Below are 24,825 nucleotides of genomic sequence, written 5' to 3' on the forward strand. Positions count from 1 at the left end.
CTAACCTGCTAAATGGGGGCATTAGGGGTTCAGTGTCTTACCCAAGGACACTTAGACATGTAACACGGAGGAGCCGGGATTCGAACTGTGATCTCTTGATCCCAAGACGAGCGCTCTACCTCCTGAGCCACTGCCGCCCCTAAGATCAGATAAATACCATGGGGCAAGCCTTTTAAAGCAAACGTTAAGAGTTTAAAATCGATTCTACAAGGCACTTGAAGTCGATGAAAGGAGTTAGGAACAGGAGAGATATATGTACATGCTCAAAAGTAATGAACCATTCTATTTGAATTGGCCCATCTGGAATGCATTGAACCAATTCAATTTGAGTTGTTAGCATGTTAGCATTAAAATAATTTTTCGGCATGAAGAAGTTAGCATTTAGCCGTTAGCATCACTTTTCAGCATGTATCCATTAGGAACAGGAGAGATATGCTGGCGTTGCTTAAAATAAGGGCAGCAGTGTTTTGCACAAGTTGAAGTCGACTAAAAGAAGACTGGTAGACGCCAACATGAAGTGCATAAAAATACTCTAACCTTGAGCTCACCGGGGTACGGATACCTTTCTCAAGGTCAGGACGGCTTGAAAACAATTTAACTCTGGCTAGAAGATGCAGCTGAAAGGCGCTTGTCCTGACAACATTCTTGAGTTCGGTTTAAAGTGTTTCCTACCCTCTATCAAGTTTTCATATTATACATTTTTTTCTCCTTCATAAAAAATAAATATAGCAACCCTCCTCCTGTGTTAGTCTTTTATAAGAAATTATTTTGGACCCATAAGGAAAAGAATACCTACTTAGGTGTAGAAAGGGTCTTAAACGCCAAGAAAAATCTGGCTCCGGCTGTGCATTCACTTTAGAGGCTAGTAAACTACATCTCCTTTCAGAGATTCTCAAAAACAATCTGACCTTGCCATTTTCTTGCTGGTAAGGCCATCTTTATAAGAAAAAGTTGGAAAAAACAATCATGAGTCATGAGTCATTTATTGCATTTTGTACTTCAGTAAATGATGTATCTGGATTCAAGCCTCTAAGAAATAAGTTTGTGTTCATTGGATTGTGTAATTCTTTAAATTGGAAGCTTTTCACAAGATGTTCTCAAAAATACACTTTGTCTGAACCCCAAGAGGATAAGGCAATTAAGAAATTAGATTGCTGGGATGGTACTACTTTGTTTCAAAAATGTTTCTGACTTGAGGTTAAGGGCCCATGAGTTGACACTTTGCGTCCCTGTATTTGGACATCTACAGTACCAATTAAAAGTCAACCAACTATACAGTTGAGCGTTAAAGAAATGTGTGCTCACTACATTTTCATATTGATTTATTCTAATACAGTGGAACCTGGGTTCTCGACCATAATCCGTTCCAGAACCCTGTTCGAAAACCGATTTGTTCGATCACCGAAATCATTTTTCCCATTAAAAATAATGTAAATCGTTTTAATCCGTTCCAACACCCTGAATGTTTACCTTGAATGTTTCACGTAAACATAAAGCTAACCCAGGCTAATCGTACGTACGCGTTATCGTAATCTTGCGTACGAAAGATTACGCTAACATGAACGTGTAAAAATAAAAAAATCAGGTCGTTTACAAGTCATTTAGCACCCGGGTCTCCACAACAAGTGGTGAGCGGTTCATTGGAAAGGGGGCTCTGTTCCAACACCCTGAAAGTTGGGCTCCGTTCCAACACCCTAAATGTTTACCTCGAATGTTCAACGTAAACAAAGCTAACCCAGGCTAATCGTACGTCCGCGTTATCGTAATCTTCCGTACAAAAGATTACGCTAACATGAACGTGTAAAAATAAAAATAAAAGGATAAAGAAAAGAATTATGAATAGGATTTCTTACCTTTGTGGTGGTCAGCAGAAGGCGCAGGTGGACAGTGAGGTAATCCCTAGCAAGAGTAGACACTCGCACACCTCCTTCATATTTTGCTATTATTTCTCTCTTAAATGCAATAGTTGTACGCACTAGTTTTCTTTTTTCACCTGTAGCAACTTTGTTGTTTGGACTGACTTTCTTCGGAGGCATAATTAGGGGCTAAAACACTTCATACACCTATATTAAAAGCGAAAGCAAAACGAAGCACGTCCGCACGCGATAACAGTCAGTCAGGAAAAGAGTGATCTACACCCGTACGCCGCTCAGCATGGCACCCTAGCGTACGCACTCACGCATTACCGGCGTTCGAACTCCGATTTTTTTGACCAAACAGCGAAGCAAGAATTTCTCGAAATTTTTGGTCGGACTCCGATTTGTTCGAACTGAGAGAGGCGTTCGAAAACCGAGGTTCCACTGTACTACGATTGAACCTGTCAAAATTTTAAACAACTCATAATTAGTAACTCCTTACTCCAACACTGTTAAACAGGTATTTGTTGATTATAACATGTTTCAAATGTTCATCTTCATGTAGACTCAAGAAGATGCCGCAGTCCATGCCTGAATATGCACTCACTCGAAATTACTTGGACCTGATGATCGAGCTTCCATGGAGCAGAAACACCAAAGGTAAATCAATCTCTAAATGAATAAATGGGATGATCGCTATTGCTAGCTTTAAAAAAAAACACAATTGTTTTATGGCCGCATGAGCACCTCACTTGATCACACTTTTCTTGTTTTCTCCCCATTCCGCTTTGCAGTACAGCTATTCCATCAATCCATTTTTGTCCTTTCTACTTTAAAGTGACTCCAAACCTTGTCATGTATTCAAAGGAAAGTATTGTTCCAAGCGTGTTTAACAAAAATCGCTCTTATAACCAATGTTCCCTCTAAGCAATCGCACACTGCCCGCACATTCTCAGTGCACAAGAAAATCTATCCAGCGCAATGTTCCCTCTAAGCTGCGTGTGTGCGCAATTGCGCACTTCCCAGAGCTTTTCCGCGCACAAGAAAATCTAGCCAAGCTCACAAAAATCAGGGCTCAAAATTGCTGATTAAGAAGCAAATTAAGTCAAAGTTACAGTGCATGAAGGTAAAAATACACTGGTTGAGGAGAACGAAGTTGAGTAAAGTCAGTAGAGTTTTTCGAGAACCGGCTTCTTCGGATCGGCTCACTAAAAAGAACCGGCTCTTTCCGGTCCCAAACGGCTCTTCAGGTTGTTTTTGCTTCTTTAATCCCTACACGACCAAATATTATGTAAAATTGTGCACAAAATGACTTAAAGGAAGAGGGATAAATGGAACAAAAAAGAAAAAAAAATACCAAAATGAAAAAGTAGTGAAAAGCTGAGAAAAAAAGAAACAAAAGGAAAAGAAAAAAGAAGGAAAAATTCAGAAAAAAAACGGAAAAAAAGAAAAGAAAGAAACAAAGGAAAAAAGTAAAAATGAAATGAAATGAAATGATCTGCATTTATATAGCGCTTTTCAAGTCAATGACTTCCCAAAGCGCTTTACATTGTGCTTCACATTTCCCAATAGCGGCCGTGATCTGTGCAGCCATGTAAGGCGCTAACCTGCTTATTAGGGGTATTGGGGGGAATTTAAAAAGAAAAGTAGAAAAAAAACACGGAAAAAAGAATAAAAAGTTTGTGTTGCATTCAAATCATTTCCAATTATACCAAGTCAATCTTGTTGCCAACATTGTACTTCCACTCAAAAATGTGAATAAATACATTTCTGTATCGTGAAACCGACTCAATAAGCCCACAAATATGTTAGTATTATGCGACAAAAGATCCCAGGAAAAAAAAAGAAATGGAAATCTTGTGAAAGAATTTTAAAAACAAATGACGTTTGTAGGCCGTAAAACCCTTGCAATAATACATGAGTCAATTCATTCAAAAGTGAAATATTTTTTGCATTGCCGGAAACGCAAACTGTAACTTGATGTCAAGTTTTGGACATGTTTGTTAATGACTTAGTTGCCACACTTGGGATTGCCGTTGCGCACTGTTGTTTCAAGCGTTGCTCACCGACTTTGTGTGAACGTTCAGACCCGTGGAGAATTACAGGGAACATTGCTTAGAACTAGGACATGAACAAACATTGATTAGGGTTCAACAAATACTGTACGGATCTGAAGTGATCAATGATAGTTTTGGAGCAGAAAATATTGTCTACATAGGAATCAGTGAGAAAAATCAAAAGGTTTATTATGAATTACAAAATCAATTTATTATCTGTAACGTAGACTGAGTTGTGAAAAAGAGCCAACTGTTAATTCCAAGGGATAAAACCTGATCTCATATCTCGTCTCCATCTTTTGATGTCCAGGCCATGTGTTGTCAGTCTGCAATAAATGGTTGAAGAATGTTCTTTCTTTTCCTAATCATTTTGAAAAAGTCTGTGTTCAGAACAGCTGGGAATCAGCAGCTCATATTCTTGTGGTTGATGCTCAGGTCAAATCTCGCGAATCCAAAGAAGTTAGGCAAATGGGAACTTGAAACTGCACACAATTATTTGCTGATCGTTTTCAACTAACAGTGAATTGATGACATGACCTTGACAAACGAATGTTGTTCAGATAAATGATTTTCAAGTATTGATTTTAATGTCTGCAACATGTTGATGGACATGGGAATACAGTGGAACCTCGGTTTTCGACCATAATCCGTTCCAGAACCCTGTTCGAGAACCGATTTGTTCAATCACCGAAATCATTTTTCCCATTTAAAATAATGTAAATCGTTTTAATCCGTTCCAACACCCTGAATGTTTACCTTGAATGTTTAAACGTAAACTTAAAGCTAACCCAGGCTAATCGTACGTTGGCGTTATCGTAATCTTCCGTACGAAAGTTTACGCTAACATGAACGTGTAAAAATTAAAAAATCAGGTCGTTAACAAGTCATTTAGCACCACAAGTGGCTAGCGCTTCATTGGAAAGGGGGCTTCGTTCCAACACCCTGAATTTTGGGCTCAGTTCCAACACCCTGAATGTTTACCTGAATGTTCAACGTAATCATAGAGCTAACCCAGGCTAATCGTACGTTCGCGTTATCGTAATCTTCTGTACCAAAGATTACGCAAACATGAGCGTGTAAAAAAAAAAAGATAAAGAAAAGAATTATGAATAGGATTTCTTACCTTTGTGGTGGTCAGCAGAAGGCGCATGCTGTATTCCCTAGCAAAATCGGAAACTCGCACACCTCTTTCATATTTAGCTATTTTGTCTTTCTTAAAGGCAATAGTTGTGCAAACAACTTTTCTTTTTTCACCTGTCCTGCTTGCACCGACCTTCTTCGGAGGCATAGTTAGGGGCTAAAACACTCCGTTTACCGATATTAAAAGCGAAAGCAAAAAGAGGCGAGTGCGCACGTGATAACAGTTGGTCACGAGGGGTGGGGGCGATCTACACGATCTACACCCGTACGCCGCTCAGCATCACACTCTAGCGTACGCACTCACGCATTATCGGCGTTCGAACTCCGAACTTTTGACCGAACAGCGAAGCAAGAATTTCTCTAAATTTTTGTTCGAACTGAGAGGCATTCGAAAACCCAGGTTCCACTGTATGTAATTTTGTTGCATGAATTTCCTTTTTAATAACGATCAATAAACATGTGGGAACTGAAGGCACAATTTGAAAATATATATATTTTCATTTAATGAAACATCCCCCCCCTTGCGGATACCGACTATTTTTGCACCAAATGCATATTGCACAAACCCTTACGATACCAACTGTATGTAACATCCTACATGCCGTCATTTCTTTGTGTAAATATTGTGTAAATTATAACTATAACCTTATCCTCCTTATTTTATAACCTTATCTTCTCTGTTCCTTATCTTCTTGGTTTCTTTACCTCACTGTGAGTGTGTGAAACTGGAGTGTCATGCCCAATTTTGTTGTCACAATATGTTAACCCATCTCACCTTTACTCCACTTCCCGTCAGCCCCCGTGGTTTTCGCCCCTTCTTTTTGATTCGCCCGTGGAAAACATATCAGAATAAGTCTCTAAAATAAATACATTACAAAAATATACAGTTGCAAATACATATTATACATGGTTACACATATTTACAAAATACTATTCTATTCTATTCATATGCCGATCAATAACATTGTTTGAAGAGCAACTTCGGACTTCTGCATGCATTTTGTTTTTGCATAATTCTGTAAACCTAAAACAAGAGGGTGGGAAATAACTGTTTAATGGAATGATCGCAAGTGTAAATGGTTGTCTCTGTGTGCACGGTGTACCCCACTCCCCACTCAAAGAGTGATGGATTAGGCTTTTGCACTCCGGCGACCCTTGTGAGGAGAAACAGTTGAGAAAATATATGTAACATAAATTCACAACTCAAATCTTTCTCTTAAATCGCTCCGTTTGACTCGTTATGAAAGACCATAAAAAGTTAACCTTTATTTACCAGTAAGAGCAGCAGCAGGGCTGCTTCTCTATCTTAGAAGTGGCTGTTTGAGGCTCCTCATGTGCTTGGTAGCTGTGCACAAAATTCCACTAGAAACAAAGTTAATAAAGAACACGAAATTAAGGTATGCGATTTATTGGCCAAGCTTAATGATTGCTAAATGAATAACTGTTATCTACTTAAAACTATTTCCTACAAAAAGAATTTGTTTTGATTACAAAATGTGAACCTAGGATTTGTAGTCTTGTGATGTATTTGTGTGGTTAGGTCAGGTCCCTTGAGGTGTACAATTAATCCTGCGTGGCTAATTATATTTTACTTCTTTTTATGCAGATTTATGAAAATTATTTCTGGAATAGAATGGAATTTAGAAATATGGAATGCTCATGAACTCTGATAACTATGTTCTGTGTTACACCTAATATGGCTATAAAACAAACAATGGAAAGAAACTTTTTTTTAAATGGATTTTGAATTAAGGGGCTAACTTTCTATTCATTCCGGCAGTTACAGCAGCTAAATTTGATTTTCATTTAGACACTGTTTGTACACAGTTCAACCTTGTATCAATAAATATTGGAATTTTGATGATGTGACCTGTGCTTTTTCCCTACTTTGACGTTATTCTGCAAATCTTTTGCACAAAATTTTGTGAAACCTTTTTTTATAATTTAAGTAATCCTGTGTTGTAGAAATATTGTCTGATTAAATGTACCACTGGCTTTTATTTTTGTCGTATTTATCTAAAATATTCATATTTTCATGTTTTTCATTTTTTCAACTGTACCTGACAATAAACTATTTTGTCTCATCCTTCCATGCTATTCCACAGACTGCTTGGATATTCATGCTGCCAGAACACTGTTGGACAATGACCATTATGCCATGGACAAGCTTAAGAAACGAGTCCTGGAGTACCTGGCTGTTAGACAGCTGAAAGCTTCTCTAAAGGTTGCTCTAGTAGTCGATACTTCGGCTTAATCCCAATTTTCCTTCTTCTCTTCTATTTTGCTCCTTTCTCTAGTGAAGAGCCTTCACTCTGAGGGTAAGAAAGCCAGAATCCTCCGCAAGGCGTAGCGTATGGTGGAAGAATGAGAGACATCTGTCCGATTAACCAAGTCAGCTCAGGAGCGCACTGAATTCTCCTTAGAATGTACCCTTGTCATTACCAACCAGCTGGAAGAAATCGATGGTTAGAATGAACCAATTGTTGTGTTATGGGATGTAAATTCTTACAGAGGGCGCTACAGTACAAAAAAAAAGTACAGCTGCGCAAAAGAAGTGGTTGTGCGAAAAACAATATTCGTCAGGCTGCATATTTATTTTGCTTGTTAAACATTATAGCTTATCGTTGTAACCAGTTCCACTGTTACTGCTTTTAAGTGAGTAAAATTGAAAGGGAAAAAATAAACAGTTGTCTAAAGTATTACATCACACCAAACACGAGGTAAGCAGCCTAGATAAATTGTTTCCTTGCCCCTCACCAAGGAAGTGGAAAGGGTAGGGGAAAGATAAGCAAAACAAAGTGGGTGGGTGAAAGAGGAATTAATGGGATTGAGCCTCAATACATCTAAGACCACAGTCTACGTGGCCGGCACAAAATTAAAAGAATTGCTTTGTCATCAGGGCCCAATCCTGTGCTTTGTGGGACCCCCAGGAGTGGGTAAGACCAGTGTGGGACGCTCCATCGCCAAGACTTTGGGCAGGGAATTCTACCGCATCGCTCTTGGGGGTGTTAGTGACCAGTCAGACATCCGAGGACACAGGTACAGCGCACCTCAGCTCTCTGCAAGGCCCTTGACTTGACTGCAAAAAAACGATACCCATGGCTTATTGACGCTTCTCAACAGTGTGTTGACGAAGTAAAAATGTTCAGCCATTACTCAGTTTTGTAATGTTGGCATCTAAACATCATCTGACTAACGGCTACCGTTAATATAGAAAAACATATGGCATTCTTATAAGCGTGTTTCAAATCAAGTTACCTGTTAGAAAGGATCGGATCAAACATTGTAGTGTCACATGTGGGATCAGGAGTACCGTAAATTCCGGACTATAAGCCGCTACTTTTTACCCAAACTTTCAACCCTGCGGCTTATTCAGTGATGCGGCCAATTTATGTAATTTTTCTAACAGCCGCCAGCGGCGCTCGAGTACAATCGGTAAGATTTAGACCGGTGGAATATATGCGCCGAGGAAGACTGCAACAACATACCCTCATCATGCAAATTGCAAAAACAAAGGCACATGACGCAGCTTTCAAGCTAAAAGCAATCGAGCAGTCCGATAAAGAAGGAAACAGAGCTACTGCACGTAAATTTTACTTTGCGAGCATGTTGATTGCGTGTTTTTGAATAAGGGAGCGTGGGACGACGTCTATTTGATAAAATGTCTCTTTCCCCTACTTGAAAGCTGCGTCATGTGCCTTTGTTTTTGCAATTTGCATGATGAGGGTATGTTGTTGCAGTCTTCCTCGGCGCATATATTCCACCGGTCTAAATCTTACCTTTTGTACTTGAGCGCCGCTGGCGGCTGTTAGGAAAATGACATGTATTGGCCGCATCACTGAATAAGCCGCAGGGTTGAACGTTTGGGGAAAAAAGTAGCGGCTTATAGTCCGGAATTTACGGTATTTCACATTTTCTCAAGTGTATTTCTTATACTTAACAATATGTGAATTTTAATCTTCCTCTAGACGTACTTATGTAGGCAGCATGCCGGGCCGCATTATCAATGGTCTAAAGACTGTAGGTGTCAACAATCCAGTTTTCCTCCTGGACGAAGTGGATAAACTGGCGAAGAGTCTGCAAGGAGATCCTGCAGCTGCACTGCTTGAGGTCAGCTCATTTTATCACATGACAAATGTATATGCAACATGCGCTCAGCCATTATACTCCCTGCCAATTATGAGGTCAAGCAGGAAATGCTGAGGTTGGTGTTTACCATGTGGTCAACAGCCACTTGTCACTATCTTCCAGTGGGGCGACCTGGAAACCAAGCACAAATATTCCATAGGAGAGAAAAAAATGTTTGCATACGAATTGCATGCAGCAATCCCACACTCCTCCACACACGAAACTGTTTATAACACGATATATTTTTTTCGTGTTGACACATTGATTAACATTTGCTTGTCGGTTGCTATAATACAGACACGAAAAAAACTTAGTTTGGCTGGGGGGCAGGGTTTAGACTTCTCGGGTGGGCCGAAACAGTAAAAAATCTCAACGCCAATATTTAGCTTAGTTTTTTCAGTGGTACAGTGGAACCTCGGTTTTCGAACGCCTCTCAGTTCGAACAAATCGGTGTTCGACCAAAAATTTTGAGAAATTCTTGCTTCGCTGTTAGGTCAAAAAATCGGAGTTCGAACGCCTTTAGAGAGTGCTATGTTTTTAGAAGAGGAGTTTTCAGCTGGACCAAAATGTTGGTTCAAAAATTATTCCAAAAAAAACCCATTTGTTTAAAATTGCCTCTAATTCATGTGATGTTTCTCTTTTGTTTTGTTTGTTTTAATCTTTTTTTTTTGTTGTTGAGTTGAAATTTGAGTTGAAAAGGCATTAAAAAGTCTTTAAAATTATGGAATTTAACTTGCCTCAAGCTGTAATAATCCTGTGTATATAATGTGATCGTAAAATTAGTTATCTTATATCCTTTCACAAACTCAAAAATGAAATTATCAGTTACATTTGCAATGCCATGCAATATTAACGGCGAAATTGAGAGTTTTGGCCCCACTCCACCCTTAAAGTGTGTCTTTTATCTGTGTAAGAAGCTAATCAGAACTTAGAAATTTCAGTTATGTTGTCAGAAAAACTGAAAACTCAATTGCGGAGTCTTGACATGCAGTAAAAGGCTATATGAAAATAGAAAAAAAAAAAAAATCATGTTCTTTGTCACCCATACTGAATCTAAAGCCGACATGACACTCAACAGCAGCAGTGGAAATTAAAGCAGCCACTGGACAACTAAGAAAAATACCAGACAGAACGGTTTTTGCCATGTTGTGAGAAAAGCACGTCAAAAAAAAGGTGACTGCACAATTTCTCCACAAACATCTGACAGACGCCAGAGCGTCATTAGAAGAGAAACGTATGCCAGTGAACATCAAGACAAGCCTAAAACATTTGAGAAACATGATTTGTGAATTGTTAACAATTCCAACCCTTTACTTATTTATTTAGTTTTCTTATGAAATGAACAAAGGTACGATTTCAATTAAAAGGCTGCAACATTTTGGGAAAACAATTATTTGGTATGGGGTGTTGCGCAATTACGCTTGGATTCGATTGCAGCCAAACATATGGGTTATTTCCTGAATAGAAAGGAAAACATTTTTCATTAAGACATCTGTAAATAGGACATTCTTGTTTAATGTAGAATGTGAAAACAGAAAGAAGCCTGATGGCTTCTAAAACTAATGATGCGGAACCCCCTTCAATATCCACAGAGGATTATATGACGTAATCTGAAGGTTCTACCCCGGCCTTCACATATTTCCGAGCTCCATTTCATTGACAAATCTTTGGATAAGACTCCGAAGAGCAATGTGCAGCAAATTGCTGTTTTCTCTCTACAATGTACCCTTCAAATAATAACTACAGTGGAACCTCGGGTCTCGACCATAATCCGTTCCAGAACCCTGTTCGAAAACCGATTTGTTCTATCACCGAAATCATTTTTCCCATTAAAAATAATGTAAATCGTTTTAATCCGTACCAACACCCTGAATGTTTACCTTGAATGTAAACTAAAGCTAACACAGGCTAATCGTACGTTCGCGTTATCTAAATCTTCCGTACGAAAGATTACGCTAACTTGAACGTGTAAAAATAAAAAAATCAGGTCGTTTACAAGTCATTTAGCACCCGGGTCTCCACAACAAGTGGTAAGCGGTTCATTGGAAAGGCGGCTCCGTTCCAACACCCTGAATGTTGGGGTCCGTTCCAACACCCTGAATGTTTACCTTGAATGTTTAACGTAAACATAAAGCTAACCCAGGCTAAACGTACGTCCGCGTTATCGTAATCTTCCGTACGAAAGATTACGCTAACATGAACGTGTAAAAATAAAAAAATCAGGTCGTTTACAAGTCATTTAGCACCTGGGTCTCCACAACAAGTGGTGAGCGGTTCATTGGAAAGGGGGCTCCGTTCCAACACCCTGAATGTTTAACTTAAATGTTTAACGTAAAGCTGACCCAGGCTAATCGTACGTTCGCGTTATCGTAATCTATCGAAAGATTACGCCAACACGAACGTGTAAAAAAAAAAAAAAAAAAGGGATAAAGAAAAGAAATATGCATAGGCTTTCTTACCTTTGTGGTGGTCAGCAGAAGGCGCAGGTGGACGGTGGGGTATTCCCTAGCAAGATCAGCACACCTTCTTCATATTTTGCTATTATTTATTTCTCAAATGCAATAGTTGTACGCACTAGTTTTCTTTTTTCACCTGTAACTTTGCTGCTTGCACTGACTTTTTTCGGAGGCATAATTAGGGGCTAAAACACTTGGTACACCTATATTAAAAGCGAAAGCAAAACGAAGCACGTCCGCACGCGATAACAGTTGGTCAGGAAAAGAGCGATCTACACCCGTACGCCGCTCAGCATCGCTCCCTAGCGTACGCACTCACGCATTACCAGCGTTCGAACTCCGATTGTTTGACCGAACTGCAAAGCAAGAATTTCTGGAAATTTTGGGTCGGACTCCGATTTGTTCGAACTGAGAGGCGTTCGAAAACCGAGGTTCCACTGTATATTTGAATGTGATCAACAGATTCCTGTTTTGGTAGTCTCACTTGAGACGTTGGATATTCTTTGCAAAAGGAAGCTGACTATTTTGTGCGGTGCCCGTAGGTGCTGGACCCAGAGCAGAACCACAGCTTCACAGACCACTATCTCAATGTGGCTTTCGATCTCTCACAAGTGCTCTTCATCGCCACAGCCAACACCACGGCAACGATTCCACCCGCTCTTTTGGACAGAATGGAGGTGTTGCAGGTGCCTGGTGAGTTTGGCTCGTCACACAACAGACTTGTTAGCCTAGCCGCAGTATTAGGCTCGACTTGCAGCCTTGCTATTTGCCTTCTTTGCTAACGGCGCCTCGGTCGCTTCTGATGGTAATCCACCGAGCACCCACTAGTGATCACCATTTCTTTGTGCTCTTCTGACTTTTCTCAGAGTCCGATTCAATTTCTGAATTTCCTTTCAATGTAACTAGCTGCTGAAATACTAGCTGTAGTTATAGCCGAGGGGTAGCTTAAGATAGTTGTTAGCCTAGCTACAGCTAGATCTGCAGCCTTGCTATTTGCTTTTTCTCGTAACGCCGCCATAGTCGCTTCCCGAACCCGATAATAATCCACTGAGCACTCACTAGTGATCACCATTTCTTTGTGCTCTTCTGACTTTTCTCAGAATCCAATTTAATGTATGCATTTCCTTTTAATGTAAGAGCTGCTGAAATACTATATGTAGCAATAGCCGAGGGGTAGCTTAAGAGAGTTGTTAGCCTAGCTAAAGCTAGATCTGCAGCTTTGCTATTTGCTTTTTCTCGTAACGCCGCCTCAGTCGCTTCCCGAACCCGATAATAATCCACTGAGCACTCACTAGTGATCACCATTTATTTGTGCTCTTCTGACTTTTCTCAGAGAACAACTTAATTGATGAATTTCCTTTCAATGTAACGAGCTGCTGAAATACTAGCTGTATCTATGGCTGGGCAGTTTATTTTGGACACATTAAATTGTGTGCTCGCCTTGCTTGACTGACAGGATACACCGGCCTATCACAGTTGCACAAATAGTCACACCCACATAGTTTGTCATAATGATTTTTTGGTTACAAGATTTAATTGACCACATGCCCTTTACTGTGTCCGTTCATTTAACACTATGAAAGATAAGTGAGCAGTGATTTAAAACGTGTATTAACTCTCAAAAATAAAAAATAAAAGGATCATTTCCTGCCACGTGCAGAAGTTTGCTGAAGTGGGCAGGAGGAGGAGTACAGGAAATTGATTCAGGACTTTGTCCAATGGGGCAACGCTAACCACCTGCACCCGAACACCACCAAGACCAGGGAGATGGTGGTGGACTTCAGGAGAACTAGAACTCACCCGGTTTCTGTAACCATCAAAGGAGAATGTGTAGAATTTGTCCAGACCTACAAATACCTGGGTGTGCAGCTGGACAATAAACTGGACTGGACTGCAAACACAGAAGCTCTGCAGGAAAGGTGAAAGCCGACTATATTTTCTCAGAGTGGCTGCGTCCTTCAACATCTGCAAAAAGCTCCTACAAATGTTCTATGAGACTGTTGTGGCAAGCGCCCTCTTCTATGCGGCAGCGTGTTGTGGAGGCAACGCCAAGAAGAGGGATGCCTCTCGTCTTAATTAACTGGTGGGAAAAGCAAGCTCTGTTTTGGGCACAGAGCTGGACAGCCTGACAACAGTAGCTGAGAGACTGACACTGAAAAAGCTGCGGTCAATCATGGACAATTCATCACATCCACTACACAGCATCATCTCCAAACGGAAGAGCAGCTTCAGCGACAGACTGCTGTCACAGTCTTGTTCCACCGACAGACTGAGGAGATCATTTCTTCCTCATGCCATGAGGCTCTTTAACTCCACCCGGGGGAGTAAAAACCCACATTAAACCACACCCCCACATTGCATATTACTGTATTTTTATTACAGTGAGTATGTTTCGTAGCACTATCTAAATACTCTATATCAACACGTTACATTGGGTGTTTATGCATTATATTCCTTTTACTTTATTATTATTTTATTTTCAACACAAGGATACTGCTGGAAGTGTGAATTTCCCTACGGGGATGAATAAAGTATCTATCCATCTATCTTTTTCTCTAAATGAGTGTTTTAGGCTACACGCAGGAGGAGAAAGTGGAGATTGGTTACCGTCACCTGATACCCAACCAAATGGAGCAGCACGGATTATCATCTAAACAGCTTCATATCCCACAAGACACCACCAAGGATATTATAAGCAGGTATGCTGTAAATGTGGTCACTGCACACTCATAGCCTTTAACACACATCTGTGACTTGGGGATTCCCTTTCAGTTATAGAATAGAATAGAATATACCTTTATTGTCATTGTTACAAAATGGGTTAACATATTGTGACAACGAAATTGGGCATGACCCTCCAGTTTTACACATTCACAGTGAGGTATGAGCCAAGAAGATAAAGGAACAGAGAAGATAAGGTTATAAAACAAGGGGGATAAGGCTATAGTTATAATTTACATGGTATTTACACAAGAAATGTTATATGGGAAAATGTTAAGATGTCAAGTGCCCGAGCAACTCTTTGATTTGCAGAAGCACTGCAACATTTTAATTGAATCAAACAGCTTTGCAGATTTAATTTTCAATAAGTGTTCAGAGTAAATCTTTTTTTTTTTTTAATGCAACAATTTGAGAGTGGCAATGAGGGGTTTTTTTTTTGCTAACTTTATTTTTATTGTTCTTTTTCAACACACAACAAAGAACAGAGGGGGGAAGGGGAGAACAGAAAACAAACATAGGGTCTTCTGTACAGTAAATCCCTTAGCTTATCGCGGTTAATGGGGACCAAGACCACCCGCAAAAACTGAAAATCCGCGAAGTAGCGGCGCCCCTTCAAAAATGCTTAAAAAAACGTATACATGTATACAGTATACCCCCCTCCGCCATTAAACCGAAGTGATCGCTAGCATGATGGCAAGGAGTTATTGGGTGACTCATCCAGAACTCTTCACACAGAAACTGAATGTACTAAAACATGACCCACAAGTGTAGCCATGTCTTACATAATCAATTTACACGGAATAGGACCGCGGCGAAACCACTACAAACCATTCAGTATGATTGTATTAACCGCTCTCAAAAACATACAGCCATCGCAGCTTATTTCGCTTGTTAACACTACCGGTTACATATTGAAAATAAAAACAGTGAAAATGTGATATTTGATGAGTGTTTGTGAAGCGTTTTGGGAAACAACAGTTAAAAAAATGGTCTGTGTTCATTTTAATGAAAGTGAATAACAACATACTTTAGCGAGCGGCATCGAACGGCTTTTACAACGAAAACCACACACAATTAGCCGTGTTTAGGTAGTACAAACAACCGCTCGCTTTTGGTATAATAAAGTCAAACTTGAGGTGAAATGTGACGGAAGAGAATATACTTACGTCGCCTCGCCGAGTTCCTCCATGATAAACAGCGCCACATAAGAAGGGGGTGAGGTGGGAGGAGTTGAAGGAGAGGGGGGTGAGCGAAGCGGTAAATCGCCATGACTAAGCATTGTGTCAGGGCCTCCCCCTCCCCTTCACAATAAGAGTGTCCACACCGTGTCCTCAGTTGACATAAGCTTGCGCTCAATGGCGTCAAGTCAATAAATGCTTTTATTGAGAAGGTAAGGTATATTTTTTAGACCCGCGAAGCTCTGAACCCGCAAAAGTGGAACCGCGAACTCGCGAGGTTCCAGTGTATTATTATTCGAAATGTGGTCCTCTCCATTACAAATATTTCCTCCACAGTGCACAGTCACTACTCCACGGTGGGGAGATCTTGTTTGTATCATAATCTTGTTATTACTTTTTTGCCAGCTGTCAGTAAATTTTAACCAGATACTCATCCTTTCTCTGTGATATTTATTCTGTTAGATTTCCCAAATAGAGCACCTTGAATGTTTCAGGTGTCCTATATCCCAATATTATTTTTTTAAACAAACAACATTTTTTTCCTTGTAGTCTTGTATTCTTGGCCAAAATATATGCATGTGGTCAACGTCTTCCTGTCCACATGTTCTCCAGCATTGTTGTTGAAACCTGGAAAAACCTTCTAGTTTTGGGGGTATTAAAAATCTGACGACATTCTTCCAGTTGAAATCCCTCAGATTCAAGAAGCTAGTGGATATGCACTGTTTTACAAATATTCCACCACTCATCTTCTGTTATTTTTTAATCTCTCCTTTCCCTCTTTCTTTAAATATAAAGTGATGAATGGCCACTACATGCCATCAAACATTCATAGATATTTGAAATTGCTTTAAGGTTTTACTTCTACAGGCTCTTTCAAAAATGTTGATGACCTTATGACTAGTCCCAAGTTTCCTTAGTTTGTGTTGGTCGTCTTTTAATTGAAGGTAACTTCCCTGCAACCAGTGTTCCCTCTAAGCTGCGCGTGTACGCAATTGCGCACTACTCGCACATTCTCTGCGCACAAGAAAATCTAGACGGCGCACAAAAATGAGGGCTCAAAATTACTAATTAAGAAGTGACTTAAGTCAAAGTTACAGTGCATAAAGGTAAAAATACACGGGTTCCCTTGACGTTATGTCCTAAATGCGGTATTTTGAAGTCGAGTCGAAGGGGAACGAAGTTGAGTAGAGTTTGTCGGGGAACCGGCTTCTTCGGCTCGGCTCACTAAAAGGAACCGGCTCTTTTGGGTCCTAAACGGCTTTTCGGGTTGTTTTTGCTTCTTTAATCCCAACTTGACCAAATATTATGCAAAATTAATCACAAAGTGACTTAAAGGAAGGGGAGAATAGAACAAAAAAGAAAAAAATACCAAAATGAAAAAGTAGTGAAAAGCTGAGAAAAAAAGAAACAAAAGGAAGAGAAAAAAAAGGAAAAAAGCCAGAAAAAAAGAAAAGAAAGAAATGTAGGAAAAAAAGTAAATAGAGAACAAAAAGAAAACAGCTCGGAAAAAATAAACAAATAAATTTATTTTAAAGGAATTTAAAGAAAAGTAAAAAAAAACACGGAAAAAGAAGAAAAAGTTTGTGTTACATTTAAATAATTTCCAATTAAATCAGGTGAATCTTGTTGCGTACATTGTACTTCCACTAAAAAATGTGATTAATTACAGTTCTGTATCTTACAACCGACTAAATAAGACCCCAAAAATGTTAATATTATGCGACAAAATATATCAGGAAATAAAAAGAAATGGATATCTTGTGAAAGAATTGTAAGAACAAACGACGTTTGTAGGCCGTACAATCTTTGCAATAGTACATGAGTCAATTCATTCAAAAGAGAAAAATAATTTTGCATTACCGGAAACTCAGCAAAATGTATTTTGATGTCAAGTTTTGGGCATGTTTGATAATTAATTATCTTGCCACACTTGGGATTATGGTGGCTCACTGTTTCAAGCGTTGCTCACCGACTTTGTGTGAAAGCTCAGACCTGTGGAAAATTAGAGAGAACATTGCCTGCAACCCAAATTTATTTTTGAATTCCACAAAAACAATCATACATATTGCAGTAATACCTTTGCATGTCCATTGTTGGAACCCTTTATCGTTCTGTCACGGAATAAATCTCTCTTCGAAGGCAAACCAGCTCAGAATTCATGCCCCCTTTCCAAATTGTATTTCTAACTATCTTATTTCATTTTTGAATAATATTATTAGTTATTTCCCCTAGCTGGATACATACATTTTTGAACAATTTTACAGCTATTAAATTTTGTACCTCCTTGTTTGCCTAATTCTAGATTTTTCCATTTTGCAACTTAACCATCTTTGCATCAGTAAATACGTGGTTTAATTTGTGCTACGAAAAAGTATTCCTCTAGACTTGGCAAGGCCAGCCCCCCCATCTATCTTTGGGAAGCTGCAGAGTCTTGTATCGATTTCTGGGTTTTTTTCCCCACCTCAAAAAAACCTGGATATCCACTTATCCCATTCAATGAATTGTGATCTGGGAACCAACACTAGAAGAGACTGGAAGTTGATCAAGAGCTTTGGCAAGACACTCATCTTAACTACCTCTATTCTTGAATGTTTTTGGCCTAAAACACCTTTGCGTTGTAAAAGCTGTTTTAATTTATGTGGTGATGTTAACATAGTTTGCTGGTTTAGGGTAATTGATCTTTCAAAGCGGCGCTGCCACGAGCTGCTGCCTTTTCCAGCAGCTGCCCTATTGTTTTATTGTCTGCTCCTATCTTCGGTGTTTTTTTCTTCCCGTTTTGACAACTACACTATGGATTACTTCTATCCTATGGACATGGGTTTTAGCGCACAAAAAATGCTTGTATTCAAGGGATTTCAACTCCTTGCCCTGAAGAATTCTCGTGCCGGCGTGATGAAGGGGCCTATCGGGGAAGAGGAGCCGGAGCTAGCGAAGCGGCTAGCGGCGTTATAAGTCTTCGGTACCATCCGTAGGCATGGTAAATGCGAACTCACGACCAAATAAGATCATCGAGTGCTGGTGGAAAACATCGAAGCGCACAGGGAGCGCAGTTGCTGTGTTTTGCGGAAACGTGGCTCACGTTTAGCATTCCGGACGCTAACGTGTAGCCACCCGGAGCTACCCGGAGCAATCCGGCTTCAACTCCGCTATACAGAGACACGAAAGCCGGGGGGAATCGGAGAGGAGGCGGACTTGCTAACACGAGGTGGTGTATCCCTGGATTTTCACAAAGAAAAGTTTTCCATCTGCCGCAGGGATGTCGAACTTTTGGACTAGCGTGACGTCATCCATTCCGCTACAAGCACCCCTAGGGCATCATGTTCATCTGTTAATAAACAATAGGGTAGACTGCTGGAAGTGTGAATTTCCCTACGGGGATGAATAAAGTATCTATCTATCTATCTATCTTAATGCATACACTAACAGATTTGTCACAAAGTCCGAAACTTAACAAGAGCACATTTCAAGAGGGATTTAACCTTGACGAGCGGCTTTTGTTTAATTTGTTTTTGCTCATTTATGTTTAGATACACGCGTGAGGCTGGCGTGCGCTCATTTGAGAGGAAGATTGGAGCAATCTGCCGAGCAGTTGCTGTGAAGATCGCTGAAGGCCAAAAAGACCTAAGTGAGCAGTTGACTGCTGAAGGCCACACACAGCAGGCTGCTGGTAAGATTCTGATCACAAAATATGAAAATATGGATCTTTTTAAGATGTGATGGCTTACGATCTGTGCGTCAGCAAAACAAAACTACAGAAGCCCTGAGCTTGTAGATTATAGTAATGCTGATCTCCCAACGGGCTTAAGACAAGAATTTTTATTAAGGTGGCCCCCACCAGGACGTTCAATGGTCCACAAAAACTGGATTTGGGCATTTATCTTTTTGGAAAGACGTGCAAACAGATAAACAGAAACTCTTAGTATTTCACAATTTACTTCCCTTACTGTCCACCTTTGAAAATGGGAAAAATAGAGGCAATGATTTCAGTGTCATTCTAGGCTTTGAATGAACTTTGATTCCACCAAGATGTGAATGTTTTTCTGCCTTAATGCAGCAAGCCACATTTCATAGTGTTCTTGTGTGTACCATAAATTCCGGACTATAGAGCGCACCTGATTATAAGCCGCACCCACCACATTTTAAGTGGAAAACCGATTTTGTACTTACACAAGCCGCACCTGTATATAAGCCGCATGCACCCACATTGAAAAATGTAACACAAACACAAAATTAACCCAAACCCGATTTTAAGTCCCGCGATTGAAACTTAATGTCCTTCATTAAAGTACACAGTCCAAAAATCACAGCCGGCAAAATTAACGGAAAATGATACCGATACTTAAGGTTAGATGCAGGCCTGCAGAGTACGGGTCCCGTTGAAAGTAATCCAAGGAAAAAAGTGTATATTTCCAAAGGTAAGAGTGGGAAAATATATATATCCACTATTGTCCGCCGAGTCCACAAACACGTCTCACCTTTACTCCACCTACCGTCAGCCCGCGTTTGCTCCGCCCCTTCTTTCTCATTCGCCCGTGCAAAACATATCAGTATAAGTTTCTAAAATGAATACAAATAAATACCTTACAAAAATATACAGTTGCAAATACATATTATACATGGTTACACATATTTACAAAGAAAGACCGTACACCGAGAGAGTTTTCAAAGCTTTAATAATAACAATATAACTTTCATCCCAAACGGTGCCTGTGACAGGGCAGTTAATGGTAGCAACACGCTAGCAACACAGTAAACGGGTCTGTTAAAAAAACATACCGTACTTGTAAAAATCACGGTAAACCGTCCTCATCTTCCTCCTTAGAACTGAAGCCATCAAAGTCGTCTTCCTCAGTGTCGGAAAGAAACTTTGTCATATAGACGTTGTCCCACGCTCCCTTATTCCAAAACCCGCTAGCAACTCGCTCGCAACACAGTAAACGGGTCTGGTAAAGTTTACGTGCAGTAGCTCTGTTTCCTTCTTTATTGGACTGCTCGATTGCTTTTAGCTTGCAAGATGCGTCGTATGCCTTTCTTTTTGCATTTTGCACGATGAGGGTATGTTTACGCTAATTTAATTTGTGCACAAGCCAAGAAGTTGCAGTCTTCCTCGGCGCATATATTCCACCGGTCTAAATCTTACCTTTTGTACTCGAGCGCCGCTGCAGCAGCCGTTGGAAAAATTACATATATTCGCCACATCACTGAATAAGCCGCAGGGTTGAAAGTTTGGGAGAAAAGTAGCGGCTTATAGTCCGGATTTATGGTAGTCACGCATAGGAAAAGTGGAATAATTCAAACTCAAAATGCTGCTTGCAACCGTCTGAGGATTTTACATAAAGTTTGTGCTTCTAGAGGCTACATTTTGACCACACGTGGTAACATATTCTGAAGGATGTGTGTGTTTGCATAACTATTCTTTGCAATGTATCCACTTTATAATGAAATGAAATGATCTGCATTTATATAGCGCTTTTCAAGTCAATGACTTCCCAAAGCGCTTTACAATGTGCTTCACATTTCCCAAAAACAGCTGTGATCTGTGCAGCCATGTAAGGCGCTAACCTGCTTATTGGGGGTATTGGGGGTTCAGTGTCTTACCCAAGGACACTTCGGCATGTAACACGGACAAGCCGGGATTCGAACTGGGATCCCTTAATCCTAAAACGATCGCTCTACCTCCTGAGCTACTGCCGCCCCCAACATTTTATAAATAAATGTTGTTTAATAGTTTTGTTTCACCCAAGAAACCTGTGGCCGTTTCAACTGAAAGCGTGCCTAATTAATTCAATTCTACCAAAAAATGAAAAATAATGTGTGTTGTTGTGGCTTTACTACTCGGTTAAATATACTTTACAAGAAATTTGCCCCCTACTCTTCACTTGGCTGCAGTTTTCTGTTTATTTGCCTCAATCTCCTGACCAATAAACTTTGTCTCCTGGCCAAGGCTGACAGCAACATGCTGTTCACAGGGCAGTGTAGTCTCATTACAGCTAATGCCACTTCTCTGCTAGACTTATTCACATGTGTTGCTTGTCTTCATGCCACTGAAATCCAGAATGCACCGAGCTTTTCGGTCTAGTCATTTTTATTTGGGCTGGACTTTCAGTCCTTGGTCATGTAATGGTGTTGTTGAAAAATGAGGAATTTACTCAAAATCAGATCCTTTAGGTGTAGTGTACCATTACTTATGAGCTTCATTTGTTTCATACCTCTATTTGCTCCTTTAATAAGCACATTTTCCCAATATGTTATAATTGAAAACTAATTCTTTCATGAATTAAATCATGCAGTGTTCTTTTTACCTCTGAAAAGTGATGGGTCCCGGGGACTCGCGTGCTCTAAAATCTATGGGTCCCAACAGAGATCTATGGGTCCCCAAAATTTAGTGTGCTCCATGCCGTTACAAACTGTCGTATTTTCCCTTACAAAATACAGAAAACAACTTTTTTTTTTTTTCAAACATGTTTATTTTTGTAGTTTAACATCTCATATTGTACATGTGTTTCCTTATATCATAAATAATTGTTAATGAACATTTTGTTGTGAGACACCGAGTTGCTCGACATGAATGAGGTTTATTATAAAAAAAGTTCAAAAATGAAGTCGCTTGGACGTTCACCGTAGAAGGAAAAAATACATGCAAATATAATTAAGTGGAATAATACATTTTCTTATTCAAATGATTAATTCATTTTCTGCATTAAATTATTGTTGGTAATATACTGATTAGATGGGATCACCACAAACCTGTCTTTTTTCATTTTCTCCTTCTATACTTCCTTTTTTTCTTAACTTCTTTATACAACATAATCATTCGTAATATAATGCATCAACGCAAGTGAGCCGTTTGAGAGCTGGCTCTTTAATGAGTTGAGCCGAAAAAGCCGGTTCTCTTAAAAGAGACGGACTTTCACTACACAACTCGAACTCGAGATCGGCGTACGGACGAAAACTCGGACCGCGAGACCAAAACAACAATGGCGGATCTGCCTGACAAAAAGTTTGAGTGCGGTAAATTTTTGTTAGGGGTGCGGGAAGAGTGACGGCGCACAAGAGATTGTTGATGATACGTAAGCACTTACTGTACACTTAAAATTAAAGTTACAGTCACTTTAAATTGTCGTGCACACAAACTTATGAACAGCATACTGTTCTTAGTTTCTTTCTTTTTTTTAATGAAGCGAACCGCTACAAAAACTCTTTCGCGCCTTTGTGATCTGCACTCACTGCTTCTTCATGCCAGTCACATTCACAGTCAGAAATTCTTATGAATTTCTCAAACCAGCAATGGCTGGCCTTGAAATCAATTCCAGTTGAGTACCTGACACTGCTTCAAGTTGTCGGTCCTTTAAACAGGCAGTGATTTCTGCTTACCACGACGTTATTTCCTGCTAGGTCCTTGTCGCATATTAACAAAGTCTTTCCCTCTCCTCATGAATAGTGTTTTGCAATTTTGAAAGAACAGTCAAACTCCTGGTTGGTTTTATAGCCTGGATGACATATTTCAATTTCCATCCATCCATCCATTATCTGTACCGCTTATCCTCAGTAGGGTTGCGGGTGCGCTGGAGCCCATCCCAGCTATCTTCGGGCAGTGGGCAGGGGACACCCTGAACTGGTTGCCAGCCAATCGCAGGGCACACAGGGACAGACAATTCGCTCGCTCATCATTCACACCTAGGGACAATTTGAATCAGCCAATTAACCTGATATGCATGTTTTTAGAATGTGGGAGGAAACCGGAGTGCCCGGAGGAAACCCATGCAAGCACGGGGAGAACATGCAAACTCCACACAGGAGGTTTGATCTCTCGACCTCAGAACTGTGCCCCACACGCGCCGCCGTGCTGCCCATATTTCAGCTTCACTAGCGTAAAAATTCTAGATGTTGACGGATTTTACTACTTTGTTCCCTCACTCACACAAACATAAGGCTGATGATTGTTATTGTTATTTTCTGCTTTGTTTCAATTGACATCTTTCTCCTTTTTTCGTAGGGGAAAAACCTTACCATCTCCTTTTCCCGAACGCATGGCTAAGGTCCAAAAAAGTCACAAAAAGGAGATGCTATACGATAAAAAGAAACTTGCTGCGTAATATAAACAAGTGCATTGGGTTAGGAGTCTGATGGTGGGAAGCACATGCGCAAACTGGGCCATGCCGATGGTGTCAGTGAGCGGTTTTGAGTGGTCTCTAGTGGTAGCCTCTGGGAGTGCTCGGAACTTGGACTTTCTCTTGTACATCAAGCAAGATTTTTGTTCCAAATCCATCTCGTATATTGAAATTTCTACAGGCGCACGCATATCGAGGTGTGACCAGTGTTCCCTCTAAGCTGCGTGCGCAATTGCGCACTGCTCGCACACTGTCAGCGCACAAGAAAATCTAGCCAGCGCACAAAAATTAGGGCTCAAAATTACTAATTAAGAAGCGACTTAAGTCAAAGTTACAGTGCATGAAGGTAATAATACACGGGATCCCCTGACGTTGTGTCCTAAATGCGGTATTTTGAAGTCGAGTAGAAGTAGAACGAAGTTGAGTAAAGTTAGTAGAGTTGGTCGAGAACCGGCTTCTTCGGCTCACTGAAAGGAACCGGCTCTTTCGGGTCCTAAACGGCTCTTCAGGTTGTTTTTGCTTCTTTAATCCCAACATAGATAGATAGATAGATAGATACTTTATTCATCCCCGTAGGGAAATTCACACTTCCAGCAGTCTACCCCGTTGTTTATTAACAGATTAACATGATGCCCTAGGGGTCCTTGTAGCGGAGTGGATGACGTCACGCCAGTCCAAAGGTTCGACATCCCTGCGGCAGATGGAAATCTTTTCTTTGTGAAAATCCAGGGATACACCACCTCGTGTTAGCAAGTCCGCCTCCTCTCCGATTCCCCCCGGCTTTCGTGTCTCTGTATAGCGGCGTTGAAGCCGGATAGCTCCGGGTAGCTCCGGGTGGCTACACGTTAGCGTCCGGAATGCTAAACGTGAACCACGTTTCCGCAAAACACAGCAACTGCGCTCCCTGTGCGCTTCGATGTTTTCCACCAGCACTCGATGATCTTATTTGGTCGTGAGTTCACATTTACCATGATTACGGATGGTACCGAAGACTTACAACGCCGCTAGCCGCTTCGCTAGCTCCGGCTCTTCTTCCACGATAGGCCCCTTCATCACGCCGGCACGAGAATTCTTCAGGGCAAGGAGTTGAAATTCCTTGAATACACGCATTTTTGTGCGCTAAAACCCATGTCCCATAGGATAGAAGTAATCAAGTCAAGTCATTTTTATTTGTATAG

At 40.4% G+C, this 24,825-nt stretch overlaps 1 protein-coding gene across 1 annotated transcript in view; it reads left to right on the forward strand.

Annotated features, from left to right (window-relative positions):
• The window catches only part of lonp2 (lon peptidase 2, peroxisomal), a 65,571-nt gene that overhangs the window by 19,691 nt on the left and 21,055 nt on the right, over positions 1 to 24,825 (forward strand). The window contains exons 7-13 of the mRNA XM_088339586.1: positions 2,422 to 2,516; positions 7,159 to 7,277; positions 7,953 to 8,092; positions 9,022 to 9,163; positions 12,180 to 12,330; positions 14,210 to 14,336; positions 19,064 to 19,203. Of these exons, the coding sequence (XP_088195712.1) occupies positions 2,422 to 2,516; positions 7,159 to 7,277; positions 7,953 to 8,092; positions 9,022 to 9,163; positions 12,180 to 12,330; positions 14,210 to 14,336; positions 19,064 to 19,203 (914 nt within the window). The remainder of the gene's footprint in view (positions 1 to 2,421; positions 2,517 to 7,158; positions 7,278 to 7,952; positions 8,093 to 9,021; positions 9,164 to 12,179; positions 12,331 to 14,209; positions 14,337 to 19,063; positions 19,204 to 24,825) is intronic.

Source organism: Urocampus carinirostris, chromosome 7 (genome assembly GCF_059441175.1).
Source record: "Urocampus carinirostris isolate Australia breed hairy pipefish chromosome 7, RoL_Ucar_1.0, whole genome shotgun sequence".
Classification (NCBI taxonomy): domain Eukaryota; kingdom Metazoa; phylum Chordata; class Actinopteri; order Syngnathiformes; family Syngnathidae; genus Urocampus; species Urocampus carinirostris.